This window comes from Nilaparvata lugens, chromosome 8, assembly GCF_014356525.2.
Source record: "Nilaparvata lugens isolate BPH chromosome 8, ASM1435652v1, whole genome shotgun sequence".
Lineage (NCBI taxonomy): Eukaryota > Metazoa > Arthropoda > Insecta > Hemiptera > Delphacidae > Nilaparvata > Nilaparvata lugens.
In genome coordinates, this window is record NC_052511.1 from 45,936,578 (window position 1) to 45,959,810 (window position 23,233).

Genomic DNA, 23,233 nt, shown 5'->3' on the forward strand with positions numbered 1-23,233 from the left:
GGGTCTGTCTGTTATGAACTAGGCGCTACGGGCTAGGTCATGTTTATAGAATGCAGTAGCTCGAGCAGCAGCAGGTAACGGTTTCTGTTTCTCAGCAATATTATTCTTTCTCAGATAAGTATGACAAAAAATATTGTACGTAACTTGTACGGTAATGTATTTACCGCATTCGTATGATAATTCTGCCCTCAACTACGTTTCGGGCAGAAACAATCATACTTATGCGGTAAATTATCGTTACCGGACTTGTTACGTAAAGTACTATTCTACATAGTCAAAAACAGATATGGCATCGTTGCGGAGCTAGAAAAGGATAGTACTGCCTGCTTTGTCAAATGATAGACAAGGATAGCAACACCAATGTTAATAAAATGCTGTCATTATAACGTACCTTACTATAGTAATTGGTTCTATAGTGAGGTTCACGTTGTAATGGCAGTCTTTGATTAGAAATAGTATTGCTATCCTTGTCTATCATTCAACAAAGCGGATAGCGCTATCTCTTTCTCGCTTTGCTCTGTTGCCAGATCATCTTTTAACAATGTCGAATTAATAATTATAATAATTATTAATAATTATATTAATTATTTAATAATTAATAATTAATTACTTGTTCAACCATAAATTCAAGGGATGTGTTACATCATTTGCTGATGACACAGCCCTGGTTTATGTTGCTAAGGATTCTCATATTTTGTGCAATATGATGCAGAGAGATCTAAATGATCTTAGCTTGTGGTTTGGAATGAACAGGTTGCTCTGAATTCGAACAAAACTAAGTATATGTGCTTTTCCTTGTCTACCTCGGTTGACCTCCCTACCCCGCTCAGGTATCATGATATGGATTGCTTGATGGGGCAGCGGAATTGTAATTGTGATGTTGTCTGCCGGACCAATTCTATCAAGTACCTAGGGTTAATTTTAGATGATACTCTAACTTGGAGGCTCCATATCAAGAAGCTGAAGCAGGTTCTCTTTCTGATGCTGCGGAAATTCTATCACATAAGGCATCTGTTTCCCGGTAATGTTGTCTCTAATATGTACTATGCATTTGTGCAGTCCAGACTTGGGTATGGTATTTCGTGCTGGGCATCCACTTATATATCTCATTTCTTGCCTTTGATTAGGCTGCAGAAGGCAATTATCCGTGTTATTTGCGGTGAGGGTGGGCGGGTCCACTCATTCCCACTTTTTAAAGCAAGATCCATCCTGCCGTTGAGATATCTGTATGTCTTCAAGGTTCTGGCACTATTTTATAAGAAAAGTGGTAACCATGGACCTGATGTAGGCCTACCCTATTACACTAGGAATGCTGAGAGGGGGTTCATAACATTGCCTCGTTCTCATTGTACTTTGTTTCAGAAGAGCTTCGTTTTTTTGGGCCCGAAATTTTTCAACTGTCTTCCCACTGAAGTCAAAAATGTAGCTAGTATTGCTTCTTTTAAATCTAGATTAAGATTGTGGTTGATGAATCGTTCACCGGGAGAGATTGAGGATCTTTTTGGAATTTTAATCTGAACTTTATTCACTCGTTCTTTTTTTTTTTTTTTTTTTATACACCATTGGAAGGTGTAAGCTATGATTTAACAAAATCAGCTCCATGTTGTATGAGTGTGTGTGTGTGTGTGTGTGTGTGTGTGTGTGTGTGTGGTTTTAATTATTTATTATATTTACTATTTGGTATCATTCATATTCATTATCATTATTATTTTATTCCCATTATTTTCAGTTTATAATATCTCATGTGTGTACGCTAAGCGAATTCCCTATTTTATTTTCAATTGTGAGATATGCTCCTGTTTGCAGACAAAGTTCACTCTTTAGCAAACAGTATTGTATTCATTGACTGTACACTAAGCATTTTTGTTGAATTCAATATTTGATTATTGTTATTCTGTAATGTACTTGTCATAGAATAAAGATTTATTTATTTATAATAATGAATTAACAAATTACTTCATCTTAATTATGAAAATTATTGAAAAATATATTCTCTTGCTTAATAAAATATAATTGATTATTTCAAACGAGAATGAACAGTTAATATTACATCAATAAACCTGTATCAGCTACCGTCTATAGAAGGCATTGACAAGACAGAGGATCTTTCTCCACTGCAAGTATAACGTAGACTGCAATTATAACTATAGTATATCTGATGTGATATGTGAGAGATACAGAGTTATTATTTTAGAAATAAATTGGATAGGATGTAGTAAATTCACAAAATAGTTGAAAAAATATTAAGGTGTGTACAGATTTACGCGCAGCGAACATGAGCAATTCACTTTTAATCAGCTGATGCCAAGCTTTTTATATCTGTATCTTACCGTTTTTGTAAAAATACAGATATAGTCAGCTGATTAAAAGTGAATTGCTCATGTTCGCGGCGCGTTTATCTGTACGCACCTTTAGGTAAGACCGGTGACCCCAGAGTTAGATCTTCTTTCAAGTAAACGTTGATGAAAATACAAAGACAAGGGCAAAGTTTTGGGAAATGAACTAGATTGAACCACTCTAGTCATGTTAGTCTACAAATATATTTTGCCGATAAACGAATAAATGAATTTTGGGGGAAATAGTTTGTGGTGAAGGAACATTGACCGCAGAATTACATCGATTTACATATTTGGCTTAGAACAAAAATCATCATCATCATCATCTTCTTCTTCTTCATATTCTTCTCCTTCTTCTTCATCATCATCATCTTCTTCTCCTTCACTTATTTATCTTATGTTTCATCATTATCTTCTTCTTCTTCATATTCTTCTCCTTCTTCTTTTTCTCCTTCTTCATCATCATCATCTTCTTATTCTTCTCTCTTAGGGTTGTGGGTAGAGAGGACCAGGCAGTCCTAACTCCGCCCTAATAAAGCATATAATCAATCAATCAATCAATCTCTCTCACTCACTCACTGTATAGAGTAGTATGTTTGTTTGTCTGTTATATGTTTTCTCTCACTCCGTAATATGTTTGTTTGTTTGTTCAGAGATTGGCCAACTCTGTCAGTCTGTCAATAGATATGTGACATGGCGGCGATGTTGGCCAATTTCCTTGTCAACAGCTAAATTGGCATTCACTCCAAACTTTCAGCTTTACTTCCCTTGTGAATAATTTCAATGCCTCCCCTTTCAAAATACATGAAAAGATTTATTCTGAATTTTAGAATTTTCTTGATCATTGCTAAGTTATATTTATCTATATCTTTTTATTTCTACATTGATAGCTACAATATAATTCTCAAGTATGGATGATTGGGAGAGGAACAACAGGCTTAAAGCCCAAAACTGATACTTTCCCAAATTTGGATAGAAATTGTCCAAAAATAGGTTATGTTTATCACTTCATAAGTGTTTATCAGAATCTCTCAGTAATAAAATAAATTCTCTCTATTTAAAATGTGAATTTATCTTTGCACCATGACTATAAAATTGTTCATATGGGTTTAAAAATTATTCAGGAATCAATTATTCCTCTATAATAGAAGTTATCCTACTCCCAGAAATTGTTTTAACCTGCCGGTAGTCGCGTGTTGTACTTTTTACAACATCCAATTTTCCAAGTATTATGTACTCTGTTTACTGTCAAAACATTTTAATTAATTGTATAATCACATTTTCCATCTTTTTGGATTATTTTACACCTATGAACATTTGGATGATTACCATTTCATAGCCCAATAAGGTACACCAAGCAAAACCATCAATTCTGTGTTATTGGTTCGTTTACAGTCCCCGTATACAGTCTTTCCCTATCTTATGGACTTTCGCGACTAAATGGCACCTAAAGACTGAACCATTGCTTGGTTGATACTGCAACTCGTTGGATTGATTGAGTACTTTATTTATGTAGATTACAATATATACTGGCTTATACACTTATATACAATAGCTTACAATACAGCAAAATTATAGATGAATTTACATAATATAGACTAAGAAAATAATTATTAAACTGTATATGATATGAAAAAGCAATATGTAATATAATAACTATAGATAAGATGGATAATATTGTTATGCATCTACATAAATTGGCGGAGCTTTGGACATATCAATGTCCATTCTTCGCAAAGAATATTAAAAATATCCTCCCCACTAACTCTCTACCCAAAAAGTTGGAGTGATGGGAGAAAGTTTTGGAATGCATAGGTGACTCTTTCACTGACACCACCCCATCCAATAGTTTTGTGCAGTAAAAAAACTGACACTGTTGTACTTTTTACAACAGCGCGACTGCCGGAAGGTTAAAATAAGTCATGACATTTCAATTGTTTGTTGTTTATTCTTTATTGATTCATACAATATGTACATCATCAAAATGATAGGGAGAGAAAAATAAGGTAACCTTGTGCTATTCCTCTCTTAACTTATTAATATAAGTTAATTCTCTCACATTGTCGAGAAATTCTAGAATGAGTCAATTTTCTTGCATCGTCATGAAATATGACTCACTCTAGCTGAAGATTATTACTGTGAAGTCTTCAACACTAATAAATAATTTCAATAGTCGTTCTGACTAGCTTGTCGTCGTGACAGTTCACATTTTAACAGTGTTTACATTTTCAGTACATTATTTGGACACGGAAGACAGAAATAACTTCACAGTGACTTGTAATTCAAGTGATGATAATCAAATTGATACAAAGAAATGTATCTTTCTGAGATGAGAGCAGTTGTTTTTGTAAGGCTCAACTCACACTACCTCGACTCAAGTCGTCGTACGACTCCAGTCGAGGATAGTCCAGTCTCTCGACCTTACGACTTTATCATTGTCAGGTACTTCAGTTCCATGCTAATCCATTTTCTAACCTTACTTTATTAAAAATATAAGATTTAATTCATCACTACTTCGCATGTAACACATTTCATAATGTACTACAATAATTTTGAATTTATCAGATTAATTAATTTCAAAATACAAATTATTATTGTCTTATCTAAAATTATGAAGCATCACTTTCATAAAACATAACCTCACTTCATTAAAAAATGCATGGTACTACGCAACTCAAGTCGAGGCTCGACCAACGTGTCGAGTCGACGCTCGACTCAGTCTCACAGTCGTGAGGTCGCGGAGGAGACTAGAGTCGACTGGTCTGAGTGTCACCATTTGAAAACACATGCTGTGTTCAGAAGAGACTAGAGTCGCAGTCTCTTCTCGATTTGAGTCGCTCAAGTGTGAGTTCAGCCTAACAAACTGTGGGTTGTACTTCTTAAGGGTGTGCAAAGGCTGAAATTAAACTTTCTACTGGTGATATTTTTCAAAGTTTTTCGATTTTTATACTATAAAGCTATCAAAATTAAAAAGTTTTCTCAGGAAAAATTTTTTTTCTGATCATTACTTTTTGAGATATGTGCGCCTAAAGTTAAAATTTGTGTGCCAGAACATTTCAAGTTCGGTGAAAGATAAAACCATGAGATCTAGAGGATAGATTCTTCATGGAATTGTTGATCTAGTAAAACAAAAATTTTCCAAAAATATCAATTTTTGAAAAAGTCATTCAATTTACCAAAAATAACTCAACTAAAATTTATTTTTGGTCATTTTTAGTAAATTGAATAACTTTCTTAGAAAATGATATTTTCAGAAAGTTTTTGTTTTATTAGATCAACAATAATATGAATAATCTATCCTTAAAATCTAATGGTTTTATCTTCCACCAAACTTGTAATGTTCTGGCACAAAAATTTAAACTTCAGGCGCTCATACCTCAAAAAGTAATGATCAAGAAAAAAATGTTTTCCGGAGAAAACTTTTTAATTTTGATAGCTTCATGATATACAAATCGAAAAACTTTGAAAAATATCACCAGTAGAAAGCTTATTTTTAGCCTTTGCACAGCCTTAAGGGGATTGCTCTGTATCGTCTCGGGATCCTTCTAAACCTTTTTCAATCTTCTTCTCTGTGAACAATAAGCCGTTGTTCTCTAATTAATGATTATATTCGTCAATGTTAAGACTTTTCGAGCAGAAAACATGAGTTTTTTGAATGTTGTATCCAATAAGGAAGGATTAATAACAGTTGGTGTGTTTGTGTTGTGGCAGGTCACCAGGTGTACTGGACCCGCTGTCGCCGAGTGGTGTCGTTGCCCACCCTCCTGCCCACCACCAGTACCATCACCCCCACCACCCCAGCATGCCCATGCCAATGCCCATGCCCATGCCAATGCAGCTACCCATGCAAATGCAACCAACAGTGCCAACTGCTGCAGCCAGCGTGCCACAGCCTGCCATCTACCAGCGATCGGTAATTAATAATAATAATAATAATAATTCGTTTATTTCACTGCATTTTTACAATAATTGGTAATACAAATACATACATTAAACATAATGGTTGAACATTACAGTTGGTAATACAAATACATACCTTAAAGCATAATAATTGAACATAGATAATAATATTAAGCATGTAACAGAAAAAACCACAGTGCATCCCTCTTTAGGCTAAACCTGTGTTGAGGGATGTCTCGCTCTCTAGTTGAGTCAACTTAATTATAATACAATAGCAATTTTGAGGTATCAAACAATAAAGTGAATTTTATACAATAATCAGTGTGCTTTTCACAAGATGGGATTATGAATCTTTAACAATAAATTACATTTGAATGAAGACAGCAAAAAAAAATGTAAATAATATTACACCTCTATTAAACGTTTTTCTTCAAAGAAGCGATTAAGTCTATTCTTAAACAAATTGTAACTGGGTGCATCTGATATATCTGATTGCAGTTTATTGAAAAGTCGTGGTCCCTTAGCAAAAGCATGTAAGGAGGCCACTCTACTTCTTGTGAAGGGTTCTTTTAATTTATTAGCAAGATTTCGACGAGTGGAATATACATGTTCATCCATAACTGGAAACTCTGAACGTCTCAAATACACAAACTTCAAACTTCAATTAATTCATCTACTCCTTATAAATTAATAACTTCAAACTTCAATTAATTCATCTACTCCTTATAAATTAATAAAATATACAGGGTGAGCATAAATTATTGAACACATTTCATAGGTGAATAAGAAGAAAATAGCGAAAGGCCGAGACACATATAACCGCACCGAGCTTGCGCCGAGGTACGGTCGAGCTACGCCCGCGACACTGTGATGATGGTAGGAGAACACACACATCCGTGCGACAGCCGAGCGGCAGCAGTGTCTCAGCTCTGTAGTGCTACTGTGCTCTCATTTCTGAATGTGTTGAACCATTCTTAATAATAAAACACTATTAAAATCTTGTTAGATCCGATTTGAATTTATATCTTTTTCATTTTTCAACTAATTACCTGTAGACACAGAAGATGAGAATCATAGTGCTGGTATATATTTCGGTGCATAACAATAACATCATTAGTCATGTATCGGTAACATTTATCAGCAATAAAATTGTTATCTTCTGCATCTACACGTACCAATTAGTTTCAAATTTAAAATTTAAGACACAGTCACGGGTTTCTTCTTTTATACTTTTTACTTTCCTTGCCCTATTACCATAGGTAAGGAAAGTATTGCTTTCCGAAAAAAATTAAGGTACCCCAATTTCTAAATTTCTATACGTTTCAAGGTCCCCTGAGTCCAAAAAACTGGTTTTTGGGTATTGGTCTGTATGTGTGTGTGTGTGTGTGTGTGTGTGTGTGGTGTGTGTGTGTGTGTGTGTGTGTGTGTGTGTGTGTGTGTGTGGTGTGTGTGTGTGTATGTGTGTGTGTGTGTGTATATGAGTGTATGTGCGTCTGTGTACATGATATCTTATCTCCCAATTAACGGAATGACTTGAAATTTGGAACTTAAGGTCCTTTCACTATAAGGGATCCGACACGAACAATTTCGATCAAATGCAATTCAAGATGGCGGCTAAAATGGCGAAAATGTTGTCAAAAACAGGGTTTTTCGTGATTTTCTCGGAAACGGCTCCAACGATTTTGATCAAATTCATACCTAAAATAGTCATCGATAAGCTCTATCAACTGCCACAAGTCCCATATCTGTAAAAATTTCAGGAGCTCAGCCCCATCAATGCAGATAGATTCCCAATTATCAGGCTTCAGATTCAATTGAAACAAAAAAAATCAAGTGGAGTAGATTGAGCATGAAAATCTCTACAATTAATGTTCAGTAACATTTTCACCTAAAATTGAAAATAAGCTTTAAATTGGAGAAAATGTGATTATTCAATTGCAAATTATTGTTGATTCTATTAAATCATTCACTATGAAGAGATAGCAGACCTCATGTGTGTCTCCAGCGTTATTGCCCTGTCACCAGCTGGCTCAAATCTTTGAATAGTAGACTTGAGATGCGCGGGAACACTAGCGTCAGGTGATCAATTTTCATAACGGCAAGGAAAGTTGTGTGAGTGCGCCACACCAGATTTTTCAACTAATTACCTGTAGACACAAAAGATAAGAATCATAGTGCTGGTATATATTTCGGTGCATAACAATAACATCATTAGTCATGTATCGGTAATATTTATCAGCAATAAAATTGTTATCTTCTGCATCTACACGTAATTAGTTTCAAATTTAAAATTTAAGACACAGTCACGGGTTCCTTCTTTTATACTTTTGAATGAATGAATGAATTTTATTTGCCAAAAACAAAATACAAAAAAGCTTTACAAAAATTAAATATAAGTATATGCTACTGCACTTAAACCAAGATACATACATTTATTTAATTAGATATAATAACGAAATGATATCCTTTACATTACAAACAATAGTTTTAAAATGAAGATTCAATTTATGATCACATGCATAAGTACAGTAGGTGAGGCAAAAACACCGGCAAAAGGAAGATTCCTTGTGCGCCAGTGTGAGTCGTAAATCAGCTTAATCAGGGATGTAATATATAAACTTGAATCTAGCGTAATTCAAGTTTAGCCATGCCTCTATGGCTCTTTTTCTGTGTTTATTATTTCGGAAATTATTAAGTAGAAATTATTTTGTGGTTTATTTTATTATGTCTATTCTACCTTTCGTTTAACTTACTTGGTTCTACTTTCACAATTGGTTTAACTCAATTTTCCGTTCAAACATATCACTCTGATCATACAAAACTGGAAAATTCCGTATCTCTTCAATAAGTTTTTCACTCTCTATGTTGAACGAGGCCGTACCGTCACCGTCAAAAAGTAAACTGAACAAGTCGGGGACGGCGCGGGCAACAAACACGGCGACGGTGCTGGCGCGGTGCGGTAGTATGTGTCCCTACACGTTTGAAAGCATTTGTTTTCTCACTGGCCGTAGTAAGTCCGACACTCGGCCGTACGTCGGCGCTGGCTCGGTGCGGTTACATGGATATCGATTTATTGAAAAATCAATTTCAAAATAGTTTTATTCATAACACATGACAAGTTCGACAAATTTTCCACGTGAGTACTTTCTGTTGCACATAAAATATCTATAGTGAGGTCCACGTTATAATGGCAGTGAAGAAAGATAGGAGAACAACGTTGCCAAGTCTCTCTATTTTGCCACTGAGTGTACACAGCTGTTACTCAATTCATCCCAATAAATTTGATCTAATAATAATTATAATTTCCTTGATAAAATAATCAATTTAATGTCAAATCAATCAAGAATATATATTTTTTCATAATTTGATTCAAAAATTTGCTTCCATAACTGAGATCAGATTTTATTTTTATACAAACCTGAAATGGCGGCTATTTTAAAAAGCTGTGATACACCAATCTGAATCTCAAAATAACAGAAATTAAGTTATTTGGTAGGTATTCTATTCCAATTTCTTTTAAAAATAAGAGAAAAATAGAAATCCTATTAAAAATAAGTAATTTCAATGGAAACAATTCTGAAATAACCTTTCAATATTATTTATACCGGTACGAGTAGGTCTAACCTATATGTGTAGGCTAACTGAAGCATGGATGAAGTCTAGGATGGTTAGTTATCACCTTTTAAAATGTCATTTCAGGTATTTTAATTTGTGTTTCTCATACAGTAATGTCTAAAAATTATTTAATTGATTCAAAAATACATTTTAAATCAAATATACGGTTTGTGTACTAAAGTATTTTGATAGAATGAAGAAAAAAAATGGCGACTGAGAATTCTTTGTCTACTTTTGTACAGTCACTGTCAAAAGTAAAAATAAAATATTCTGGAAAACAGACAACATTGCAAAGCTAGAGAGAGATAGCGCTATCTGTTTTGTTGTATGATAGAAAAGGACAGCAACAGTATTGTTAATCCGACACTGCCATTATAACGTGGACCTCACTATAGACAATATTCAATTTCACGCCATACATTGTCGATTTGGATTGATGTCCTGAATCACGGCTTCAATTCTTCGTTTTAGCTCATCAATATTGCATAGCTTCGTTGCATACAACTCATTTTTCACGACCATACTGTAAACTGAAACGTCTTTGAACGGTAATAACCGATTATCTGCCTTAGTGGAACCACAGAATGCACATAGCTTTCTCCTGACGCTCTGTCACCCCACACCATTGAGTCGACTGTGTTTCTATGAAGATCATCACAAATTATAGAAGCTACACCACTGTTTGCCACATAAATAGGGGCGCTAGTGAGGTCCATGTTATAATGGCAGTGTTTGATTAGCAATGGTATTGCTATCCTTGTCTATCATTCAACACAGCGGATAGCGCTATCTCTTTCTCGCTTTGCTCTGTTGCCAGATCATCTTATAACAATGTAGAATTAATAACTAATCAATAAAATATTTCATCTTAATTATGTAAATTCATTGTGAAACTATTGAAAAATATAATTTCCTGTTTAATAGAATATAATGGATTATTTTAAACGAGAATGAACAGTTAATATTGCATCAATAAGCCTGTATCAGCTACCGTCTATAGAAGGCATTGACAAGACAGAGGTTCGGCAACGTTGCTCTGCTATCTTTCTTCCCTGCTATTATAACGTGGACCTCACTATATCTGTTATTGTTTTATTCACCTATGAAATGTGTCCAATAATTTATGTTCACCCTATGAGGACCAAGCCACACGAAGCGTTTTTTCTTCTGTAACACTTGTACCATCATATGGATCATCTGTGACTGGTATCATTGTCAGTAACCGTTCCGGTTGCCAGTAAAGGTGACCTTCAACAACAACCAGTTACTATGTCAAGATCTATTCCCAATTATGGCCGGGACACACATAACCGCACCGAGCTCGCGCCTACGTACGGCCGAGTGTCGAACCTACTACGGCGAGTGAGAAAACAAATGCTTTCAAACGTGTAGGGACACATACTACCGCACCGCGTCAGCACCGTCGCCGTGTTTGTTGCCCGCGCCGTCACCGACTAGTTCAGTTTACTTTTTGACGGTGACGGTGCGGCCTCGTTCAACATAGAGAGTGGAAAACTTATTGAAGAGATACGGAATTTTCCAGTTTTGTATGATCAGAGTGATGAGAGATATGATTGAACGGAAAATTAAGTTAAATCAATTGTAAAAGTAGAACCAAATAAGTTGAGTCAAAGGTATAATATGTTGAATAATAAAATAAACAACAAAAGTATAAAAGAAGGAACCCGTGACTGTGTCTTAAATTTGAATTTTAAATCTAATTCCTTTTAGATACATAAGGCAGAAGATAAAAATTGTATTGCAGATATATATTTACGATACAGGACTGATTGTGGTACTGTTATACACCGAAATATATACCAGTACTATGATAATAATAATAAATAGATTTTATTGTCGTAGACCAATATAGGTAATTGACAAGTCATAGTAATACAATATTACAAAATAATAGAGTCAAAGCAATAGTTTAAAGTCACAAAGTAGAATAAATTACATCAAGTAGAATCGAAGAACTCTGTCAAACAATAGAAAGGTCTTAAAACCAGCCACTCAAAAAGTATTTTTTTTAAAATAACAATATTTTCACAACATTTCATATCCAATGGCAACTTATTGTACATTCTCAAGCCTATGCTGTCATAGTGTTTCATGCTTATGACAAGACGTTGATATGGAATATCAATGAGGTCTTTTTTCCTGGTGTTATAAGCATGAATATTGGATCTTTTATTCAAGCTATGGAGATTCTTTCTAGTGTGCATGATTACTTGAAATATATAGAGGTTTATGACAGTCAATATTTCTGTTTCATTGAAAAGAGGTCGAAAGTGATCTAGTTACACTGCACCAGTCAATATTCTAATAGCCTTTTTCTGCAAAAGCAAGACCTTATTGATGTGACAGCTGTTTCCATATACTAAAATTCCGTATGAAATTATGCTTTGGAAAAAAGCAAAATATGAGTTTCTGAGGTATTTTTCCGGTACAAGATTCTTCAACTGCCTTAACAGATAGATAACCCTAGATAACCTAGCAGAAACGAAATTTATGTGGGGTTCCCAGGTCAACCTGTGATCAAACATTAAGCCCAAAAACTTTAAACTAGCCTATTGTTATTGTTGTGTGTATAGTCCCTGAGACCAAATGTCATAAGCTGAGTTTTATCCTCGTTTAGTTTAAAGCCATTCCAAGGTATCGGCTGTCATGTTATGTAAAGTGTGTACATCTGAATGAGAATTAAGAAAAGTGGTGTCATCAGCATACAACACAGTCTTGCTGTTGATTGTGAGACTATGACTCTCATCTACTGTGTCTACAGGTAATTGGTTTAAAATTGAAAAATATAAATTTAAATCGGATGGAACAAGCTTTTAATGGTGTCATATTATTAACAGTAGTTGAACACATTCAGAAATGAGACGACAGTAGCACTACAGAACTGAGACACGGCTGCCGGTCGGATATGTGTGTTCTCCCATCACCATCACCGTGTCGCGTGCTTAGCTCGGCCGTACGTCGGCGCGGGCTCGGTGCGGTTATATTGTGTCCCAGCCTTTATCTGTAAATCACATCTAAAATAGATTGTCTACTTGTCACAGGTATCTGTTCCGGTGCCGGTAACCGTTCCGGTTGCCAGTAACGGTGACCAGCAGCAGCAGCAGCAACGGTTATTCGTCGTACACAGCTGCAACATCAGCAGTCGATGCCCGTCACTCAAGAGGAGGTGGCCACCACACGCAGGCGTGTGTATCCCACCCAATCAATGACTGAGCTCGTCAAGAAGTGAGTATGCGGTTCGATTCACGAACTATATTTGGCTATTTCCATTTCCTCTAGGAAATGGCTAGCTGGTCAAGAAGCGACCGGCGTAGGGTTGGATCACTATCTCCGTAAACAAAGCCATAGATAGTGCATTTTGGTGACGTCAGCTCAGGTAGGGCTCCTACACCAATAAAAATTTGTTGATCTATATCAGCTAGTGTTTTTTTTTTGTGTAGGAGTCCTACCTGTGCTGACGTCATCATCAACCACCTGTCTTTGTTTACGGAGGTAGTGGTTGGATTCACCAACAATATTTGGTTGTTTCCTAGAGAAAATGGAAATAGAGTAGAAATATAAATAGAAAATGGAATATCCAATTGAAGCTTCATGAATATAACCATAGAGAAAAGATAGTATAAGAAGATACCTCATGGTATAGAGAGTTCAAGTTGAAAATGTCAATGTTAACTCAAGCCGACAATATTTATTTTATTTATTTATTCATCATTCACAATCAACTTAAGGACAAAGAAACAGACTACAGTCCAAAACTTCTTTTCCTCCACCTACTGTCTAAAGTACTTACTTTACTCCCTGAAACCTAATACTAAAGTGTCACTTTTTCGCTCTCGGTAGTAAAAAACAGAAAAACTCCCTAGGGAGTAAAAGTGACTCCATTTAAATAACATGGGGAGAATCTCTATTTTGAAACTTACATTGTAATAGGTTAGAAGGTCTAAGCTCAGATGAGAAAGCATAATAGAGGTGTCTGTCATTGAGTCAACTGAATTCAATACCACAACCAGAAATTTGATTAACTCATGAAATATATGTTTGTATGATAATTATTATATTCTTAATATTAGTAGATGATAAAAATTTATACAATTTTAAAAATATTTTATTCTATTCAAAATACCAGCCAACAAATATTTTTGATCTGCAATTCAAATCTGGAGTCAGCCATTTTTGGTAGCTGCTCAGCTGATATAATTGTTACAACTTTTGCCGATAGAAAGCGCAATCGGCAGTGCCAATCAGACGACCGGTTCTTAGGTTTTAGATTTAGGTTATGTTGTTAGGAATCATTGTCACCAATACGTAAGTTATTAGAATGATTTTATTTGCAGTTTCTATAAAAAAATGTAGATGGAGGAAAAATGTTGTGTACATCACGAGCGAAAAATACTTTTTCTCCCTCAGGAAAATTGCTGCCCTCGGCTTCGCCTCGGGCTTCAAACTTTTTCCCACAGGGAGAAAAAGTCGTACTTTTCACTCTAGATATACAAATAACTATTTCATCCCAATTTCATGAAATAAATTGTCCAATATTTCGTTAAGCATCGATGAAAAGATATTAAAAATAACCCATCAGTCTATCCATGTGTCATCTTCAAACTAAACCGTAATATTTCGCTATGAAACAATTATCGTTGTTTGTTTGTTAAATGTTGTGTTTTTTATTGAATTTCCTCCTATTTGTGCTCGTTTGCAGCTATATAAAACGGGAGACAGCCGTGACTAAGATATATTCAACTCAACTTTTTTATGTCTACAATCTTTCTCATTTAATTTTGATTCTTTTTAATCTAATTTCCTTCTATTTGTGCTCGTTTGCAGCTATATAAAACGGGAGACAGCCGTGTTTTTCGGGGTGGACGAGAGTTCAGAGGAGGTGGAGCGAGCCAGATGGCTGGAGAGGAGGAAGCGGCTGGCCACACGGAAGTATGGCCAGCTGAGACAGGAGTACCAACTGCCGCTGGCCTCCACTGGGTTGGCGTCCACAGGACAGGCTAGTGGACCCGCTAGTGCTCAGGTCGGTCCACAATTAATAAAATATGTCAAAAGTCAAAATACTTTATTGTAGCAGCTAATTGAGAACATCAATTGCATTACAAGTGTCAATGATAGGTTGAATCATAATTATTTCAAGCAGGAAGTCATTACAATAAATTATAAACATAAAAATATACTTATTTTCATAACAATATAAGTAAAACACACTCTGAATAAATTTTGGCATTTGAATATGGCATCAGTGTTCGAAACTCCAGTTTGTTAAGGCTGTGCAAAGGCTAAAAATAAACTTTCTACTCGTGATATTTTTCAAAGTTTTTCAATTTGTATATCATCAAGCAGTCAAAATGAAAAAGTTTTCTCAGGAAAACATTTTTTTTGATCATTACTTTTTGAGATATGAGTGCCTAAAGTTTAAATTTTTGGGACAGAACATTTCAAATTTGGTAAAAGAAAAATCCATGAGATTTAGAGGATAGATTCTTCATGGTACTGTTGATCTAGTAAAACAATTTTTTTTTTTTGAAAATATCAATTTTTAAGATAGTTATTCAATTTACTAAAAATAACGAAAAATAACTTTTAGTTGAGTTATGTTTGGTAAATTGAATATTTTTTTCAAAAAAATATATTTTCAGAAAATTTTTGTTTTACTAGATCAACAATACCATGAAGAATCCATCCTCTAAATCTCATGGATTTATATCTTACCAAATTTGAAATGTTCTGTTCCAAAAATTCAAACTTCGGGCGCTCATATCTCAAAAAGTGATGATCGGAAAAAGAATGTTTTCCTGAGAGAACTTTTTCATTTTGATAGCTTGATGATAAACAAATCGAAAAATTTAGAAAAATATCACGAGTAGAAAGTTTATTTTTAGCCTTTGCACAGCCTTAACGAGCTATGAGAGGTTTAAGAATCAATTCGACGGTTTTGCGTTTCTCCTTATGTTGTATGCTTATATATACAGTCTGTTCTGAAAAAATGTGCCCATAAGCCAGGGGGTGATTCCTCACATCAAAATAAGAAAAAAGGTTCTAATTAACATAGGTCCGAAAATGCTACCAAGTCATGCAGGGTGAAAGATTTCGTCTGAATTTCAGTTCTCCTGCCCTACGGGTATTTGTTGGCTGTTGATTAAGAAAAATAGAAAGCTTAACAGAATTTGTCTATTTTTCATGCATTTTGTATGTAATTAAGGATTATTTTTTCAAGGTTGCGTTTGTCTATTATAGACTTATTCTACATCTTTCTCTTCGAAATTAAATTATCTACAAGCTCTGTAAGAAAATATAATGTGTTTATTGTGCATTTAATATAGTAAATTTGCTTCAAACCTTAAAGGAACTTGTTTTTCGGAACCAAGTTTCGCGTATTTCGTCACATATCTTGAAAATTTCTATAGCTACAGGTCTGGAAACGGTTTTATTCAATTTCTCAGCTCTTTTTACATAAATTAGGCTGAATTTAACATCTTAATTAACAGCCAACAAATACCCGTAGAGCAGGGGAACTGAAATTTAGACGAAATCTTCCACTCTGTATAATTTGGTAACCAAGCACTTTCGGACCTAAGTTAATTGTAACTTTTTTCTTCTTTTGATGTGAGGAATCACCCCCTGGGCCCCTTATGGACACCTTTTTTCAGAACACTCTGTATATATGTTTGTTTCGCATTTACGGCCAAACGCGGCAATAGATTTTTATGAAATTTAACAGATATGTTCCTTGCGCGTCGACATATAATATACAGAGTTGGTTTAAATTAAGGAAACAACTGTCAAATTATCCGTGTAAAAAAATTATTAAGGTGTTTCCAACTCTATAAATGTTAATGGAATTATAGTACTCATTATATGTAGAATTAGAACTTGGGAGAAATAAGATAGATTAAAGCGAGACCATATTAGGTGTTTCTTCAGACGAGTCGGCAGGGAAAGAAACTCCGATTGGCTGATTATCAGCTGATTCCATCACTGATCCCAAAAAGCCAATTAGAGAGCTTCCTGCCTTGCCGACACGTTTAAAAACGCCTAGTCTATGGTCTCGCCCTTGAGACTTCGGATTGTGTTCTTTTGAATAAACTGCTCTACCTACCTACCTCACGCACGAGAAGGAGGTTACAAAGTAAATTTCTCAAGGTTGGAGTGGACCCCCTGTTAATTTCTCAGGGAGAAGACTCATGCCAGTTGATAGAGATGATATATACAGAGTATGAATTTGAAAAAAATCGGTCAAGTAATTTTTGAGAAAATCGTGATAGAAATTTAACAAAATTCATTCTTCTCAGGAATATTACGGAGCTCCTGCAATTTTCCCAGAAATGAGACTCATGTCAGTTGATAGGGCTTATAAATAGCAATCTAGGCTATAAATTTGAAGAAAATCGTTAGAGCCGTTTTCGAGAATCCCGTGAAAAACATGGTTTTTAGCTATTATCCGCCATTTTTTCCGCCATTTTGAATTGAATTTCTTATTGTCGGATCCTCATGGTATAAGGACCTTAAGTTTGAAATTTCAAGTCAATCGGTTAATTAGGAATGGAGTTATCGAGTTCACAGACTCACACACACCCACACACACAGACCAACACCCAAAAATCATGTTTTTGGACTCAGGGGACCTTGAAACGTATAGAAAACATGAAATTAGGGTACCTTAAATTTTTTTGGAAAGCAATACTTCCCTTACCTATGGTAATAGGGCAAGGAAAGTAATGAAACATATATAAAATATTAAATTAGGGTACGTACCTTAACTTTTTTTGGAAAGCAATACTTTCCTTACCTATGGTAGTAGGGCAAGGAAAGTAAAATGATAGGGAGAGAAAAAATAAGGTAACCTTGTGCTATTCCTCTCCCAAATTTAGATAAGGTTACACATAGTCCAAAATAGGTTAAATCTTGTAGTTGTTCACTTCACAACATTTTCAGTCCTTAATTATTTTAATAACGTAGATTTTTAAATTTAGATGCTTCAAAACCAAACATGGAAGAAATATTCGACATTATTGTGATAATGAATAGTCGTGTAGAGTAATTTTAAATACTTGTCAATATTTGTTTTTAACGTCTAAAATTGTATTTTGGATAAAATTGAACTCATTTTTTTTCTAAACCATGTTGAAATAGGCCTAGGTATATTTCTGTTACTTATTGATATGCGGTGAATTTTCAAGCAAGTTCTGAAAACTCACAGATGTATTTTTGCTGATTTTGCAATTTGTCGGTTTCAGCCGGACGTTCTGCCGACGGGACGCGATGAGCTGGACAGCAGCAGTCGAGCTGAGTCAGCACAATTGCGGCGGAAGCCGTCTGTCGCCAAAATGACGTTTAGTGGAGTCGCCTATGTCGTTGCTGTAAGTATATCGCCTATCTCTCTCTATTAGTACAACAAATTCGTGAGGTGCACGTTATAATTGCAGTATTTGATTAACTTTCGTGTTGCTATCCTTTTCTATCATTCGACAAAGCAGATAATGCTATCCTTTTCTAGCTTAGCAGCTCAACATATAGATTTTAAAAAATGTAAAAACATAATTAATTAGAAAAATATTTAATCTCAATTATAATCAAAATAGTATATTTCGCACCTAGAGCAGAAAATGATATTTTTCCGGCTCGAAATCGGTTTTCAAAGAGAAAAGATTGAGAGCCGGAAAAACATTTTTTCCCGTGGTGCGAACGCTATTTTTCGCCACACACAAAAATAAACAATATATAATTATATGAGAATAGTTGTTTACTAAGCACTTCCGAAAGCAGAAGTGGAAGGTGATAGCTCTAGCAAATCTGAGGTAATCTGAATATCAGGAAATTGTCCAAGTAGTATTTTTATTTTTTAATCTGATTTGTCTAAATAACCTAAAAGATGATGTTCAATTATGTGGGAGGTTGAGTTTATACTTTTTTATTCTTTCAAATGACAATAAGATTATATTATTATAAATGTTTTAATTATTGAATAATGAACACAAATAATGAAAAGTTTTTTGATCACCTTTCTTAGTTCCATGTTAGCGGCTGGAAAGGGTACTCTTTCCGGCCTAGGCCGGAAAGAAACCTGTTCTGATGTCAGACGAGAGTCGTCTGCAAACAATGTCCTTCAGATCCACGTAGGGACTGGAAAACAGCTGCTTTCTGTGCAGTGTGGCGAAAAATATTATTCATTATTCAAAATATCATTGAGAAATATAATTTATTGACGAATCAAATATAATTGATTAATTTAAACAAGAATGAACAGGTAATATTACATCAGATATACCGGTATCAACTATTCTCTATAAAAACAGAGAATCGGCAATATAGAAATAATTATTATTAAACGAAAATCCAAATTGAATGCTGTAAATCAACCCGAAGACTTCTGCCATTGCAAATATTGACAACAGGGTTAACAGCTAGATGGAAATTTGATGAGAGCTTCTATCCAAAAAAATGTTGTCAGTCCGGGAATCGAACCCGGTACCTCCTAATTGATATATAGAAATATTTATCAACAAAATGTTCAATCTCAATGATGAAAATTTATTATTTTATCATTGAAAAATTCTTCTTTCTTGACCAATAAAATATAATCTATTATTGCAAACAAGAATGGACAATTAATATTGCATCGGATATACCGGTATCCTCTACAGAAGGCAGTGGCAAGGTAGAGAATCGGCAACGATGTCTTCCTATCTTTCTCCACTGCCATTTTAACGTGGACCTCTCTATACGGATCTGCGCTTGGTTTCAATAGCATTTTATATATTGGGTAAATTGAGATGCTCGGATTGAATCATAAAACTTCTAAATAACTTTTTGAAAACTTTTTGATATGAGACTGATTGTATCAATAAATGTCGGAATGGTTAGAACGTAACTTCCTCTACATAGCATCTATCTTTAAATTGTGAGCAAAACTTCCCTGTTAAATACAGAATTATTGACAGTTGATGAAATGAAATTCACTCCAAACTGTCAGGATTCCTTACTTATAACATCACTGCTTTCCCATTTAACCAATACTGACAGTACAGTGAGGTTCACGATATAATGGCAGTGGAGAAAGATAGCAGAACAACGTTGCCGATCCTCTGTCTTGTCAATGCCTTCTATAGACGGTAGCTGATAAAGGTTTATTGATGTAATATCGACTGTTCATTCTCGTTTAAAATAATAATCAATAATATTTTATCAAGCAAAAATGATATTTTTAAATGATTTCATAATGAATTTTAATAGTTAAGATGAAAAATTTTGTTAATAATTCTACATTGTAAAAAGACGATCCGGCAACAGAGCAAAGCGCGAAAGAGATAGCGCTATCCGATTTGTTGAATGATAGGAATACCATTCCTAATCAAACACTGCCATTATAACGTGAACCTTACTAATGTAAAGATTCATCGTCTCTCTCAATAATTCAACTGTTAACAATAAGAAATTCTTGGAAGAAGTTATTAGTGAATAATTGGACAAGTTTTGGGAGGTTGTCAACCGTTTACCGGAACTGTGCAACGCGGAAGGACTTCTAAAAGTTTTCCCATTAAAATTATAATTTGTTATTGAACTTGTATCGGAAACTTATTCACGTATCTGGAATTTAATTTCGAGGAAATGAGTTGAAGTGAATGCTTGGTAAATAATTAATGATAATAATAATTTGTTTGGCCAAAAAACTTGAATTGTACCAAAACAAACAATTTAATTGAATTGAATAATTGCCTCTAATGAAGGCGGACTTAGGACTCTAGGTCCTCTCTGCCACACAACCCCGATTGGTGAGAATAATTATTGAGAAAACTTCAATAATTTTAGTGAGGTCCACGTTTTAATGGCAGTATTTAAATAACATTGGTGTTGCTATCCTTGTCTATCATTCGACATAGCGGATGGCGCTATCTCTTTCTCGCTTTGCTCTGTTGCCAGATCACCTTTAAACAATGTAGAATTAAAAATAATTAATTAACAAACTATTTCATCTTAATTATGAAAGTTCATTATGAAATTATATTCGCTATCCTTTTCTAGCACCGCAACGTTGCCAGATTCTTTATAACATTGTAGGAATATAAGTAATTGGCAAAATATCCAGTATCAATCATAAACATGTATTCTTAAATGATTTCATAATGAATTTTAATGGTTAAGATGAAAAATTTGTTAATAATTCTACATTGTAAAAAGACGATCCGGCAACAGAGCAAAGCGCGAAAGAGATAGCGCTATCCGATTTGTTGAATGATAGGAATACCATTGCTAATCAAACACTGCCATTATAACGTGAACCTTACTAATGTAAAGATTCATCGTCTCTCTCAATAATTCAACTGTTGACAATAAGAAATTCTTGGAAGAAGTTATTAGTGAATAATTGGACAAGTTTTGGGAGGTTGTCAACCGTTTACCGGAACTGTGCAACGCGGAAGGACTTCTAAAAGTTTTCCCGTTAAAATTATAATTTGTTATTGAACTTGTATCGGAAACTTATTCACGTATCTGGAATTTAATTTCAAGGAAATGAGTTGAAGTGAATGCTTGGTGAAGAATTAATGATAATAATAATTTGTTTGGCCAAAAAACTTGAATTGTACCAAAACAAACAATTTAATTGAATTGAATAATTGCCTCTAATGAAGGCGGACTTAGGACTCTAGGTCCTCTCTGCCACACAACCCCGATTGGTGAGAATAATTATTGAGAAAACTTCAATAATTTTAGTGAGGTCCACGTTTTAATGGCAGTATTTAAATAACATTGGTGTTGCTATCCTTGTCTATCATTCGACATAGCGGATGGCGCTATCTCTTTCTCGCTTTGCTCTGTTGCCAGATCGCCTTTAAACAATGTAGAGTTAAAAATAATTAATTAACAAACTATTTCATCTTAATTATGAAAGTTCATTATGAAATTATTGAAATTATATTCGCTATCCTTTTCTAGCACCGCAACGTTGCCAGATTCTTTATAACATTGTAGGAATATAAGTAATTGGCAAAATATCCAGTATCAATCATAAACATGTATTCTTTAATCATTGAGGAGTCTGTATATTTTTTTGAAAAATAAAATAATTATTTTAAACAGTATACCGGTATCAGCTATATTCTATAGACGGCAGTGGCAAGGCAGAGAATCGGCAACGTGGACCTGGGCTGCCAAACGAGATTTGAGCTGGATTCACACTCATCAGTATCAGTGATGAGTTGAAATATAATTCTCATTAGTTCCAATAGGACTATTCATATAAAAAATATAATTCTCATGAGTTCCAATAGGACTATTCATATAAAAAATATAATTCTCATGAGTTCTAATAGGACTATTCATATAAATATAATTCTCATGAGTTCTAATAGGGCTATTCATATAAAATATAATTCTCATGAGTTCTAATAGACTATTCATATAAAAATATAATTCTCATGAGTTCTAATAGGACTATTCATATAAAATGTAATTCTCATGAGTTCTAATAGGGCTATTCATATAAAATATAATTCTCATGAGTTCCAATAGGACTATTCATATAAAAAATATAATTCTCATGAGTTCTAATAGGACTATTCATATAAAATATAATTCTCATGAGTTCTAATAGGGCTATTCATATAAAATATATTCTCATGAGTTCTAATAGGACTATTCATATAAAATATAATTCTCATGAGTTCTAATAGGGCTATTCATATAAAATATAATTCTCATGAGTTCTAATAGGACTATTCATATAAAATATAATTCTCATGAGTTCTAATAGGACTATTCATATAAAATATATTCTCATGAGTTCTAATAGGACTATTCATATAAAATATAATTCTCATGAGTTCTATAGGACTATTCATATAAAGAAATATAATTCTCATGAGTTCTAATAGGACTATTCATATAGAGAAATATAATTCTCATGAGTTCTAATAGGACTATTCATATAAGAAATATAATTCTCATGAGTTCTAATAGGACTATTCATATAGAGAAATATAATTCTCATGAGCTCTAATAGGACTATTCATATAAAGAAATATAATTCTCATGAGTTCTAATAGGACTATTCATATAAAAATAATTCTCATGAGTTCTAATAGGACTATTCATATAAAATATATTCTCATGAGTTCTAATAGGACTATCATATAAAATATAATTCTCATGAGTTCTAATAGGACTATTCATATAAAATATAATTCTCATGAGTTCTAATAGGACTATTCATATAAAATATAATTCTCATGAGTTCTAATAGGACTATTCTCATCAATCTTGATCCGAGGTCAGTACAATAATAAGTAGTTGTGATAAGCTGATTCAAGACAGTTGAACCAACCCAATGATATTTAAATAGACTCCGATATTGTAGGCTAATA

General features: G+C 34.1%; 1 protein-coding gene across 2 annotated transcripts in view; it reads left to right on the forward strand.

The window, feature by feature from the left end:
- Nucleotides 1–6,107: 6,107 nt before the first annotated feature.
- Nucleotides 6,108–23,233, forward strand: part of LOC111047080 (inactive rhomboid protein 1) — a 60,971-nt gene continuing 43,845 nt past the window's right edge. For both annotated transcript variants that reach the window (XM_039434919.1, XM_039434921.1), the window contains exons 1-4: nucleotides 6,108–6,249; nucleotides 12,914–13,097; nucleotides 14,697–14,892; nucleotides 18,110–18,232. In XM_039434919.1, the coding sequence (XP_039290853.1) occupies nucleotides 13,018–13,097; nucleotides 14,697–14,892; nucleotides 18,110–18,232 (399 nt within the window). In that variant the 5' untranslated portion in view covers nucleotides 6,108–6,249; nucleotides 12,914–13,017. The remainder of the gene's footprint in view (nucleotides 6,250–12,913; nucleotides 13,098–14,696; nucleotides 14,893–18,109; nucleotides 18,233–23,233) is intronic.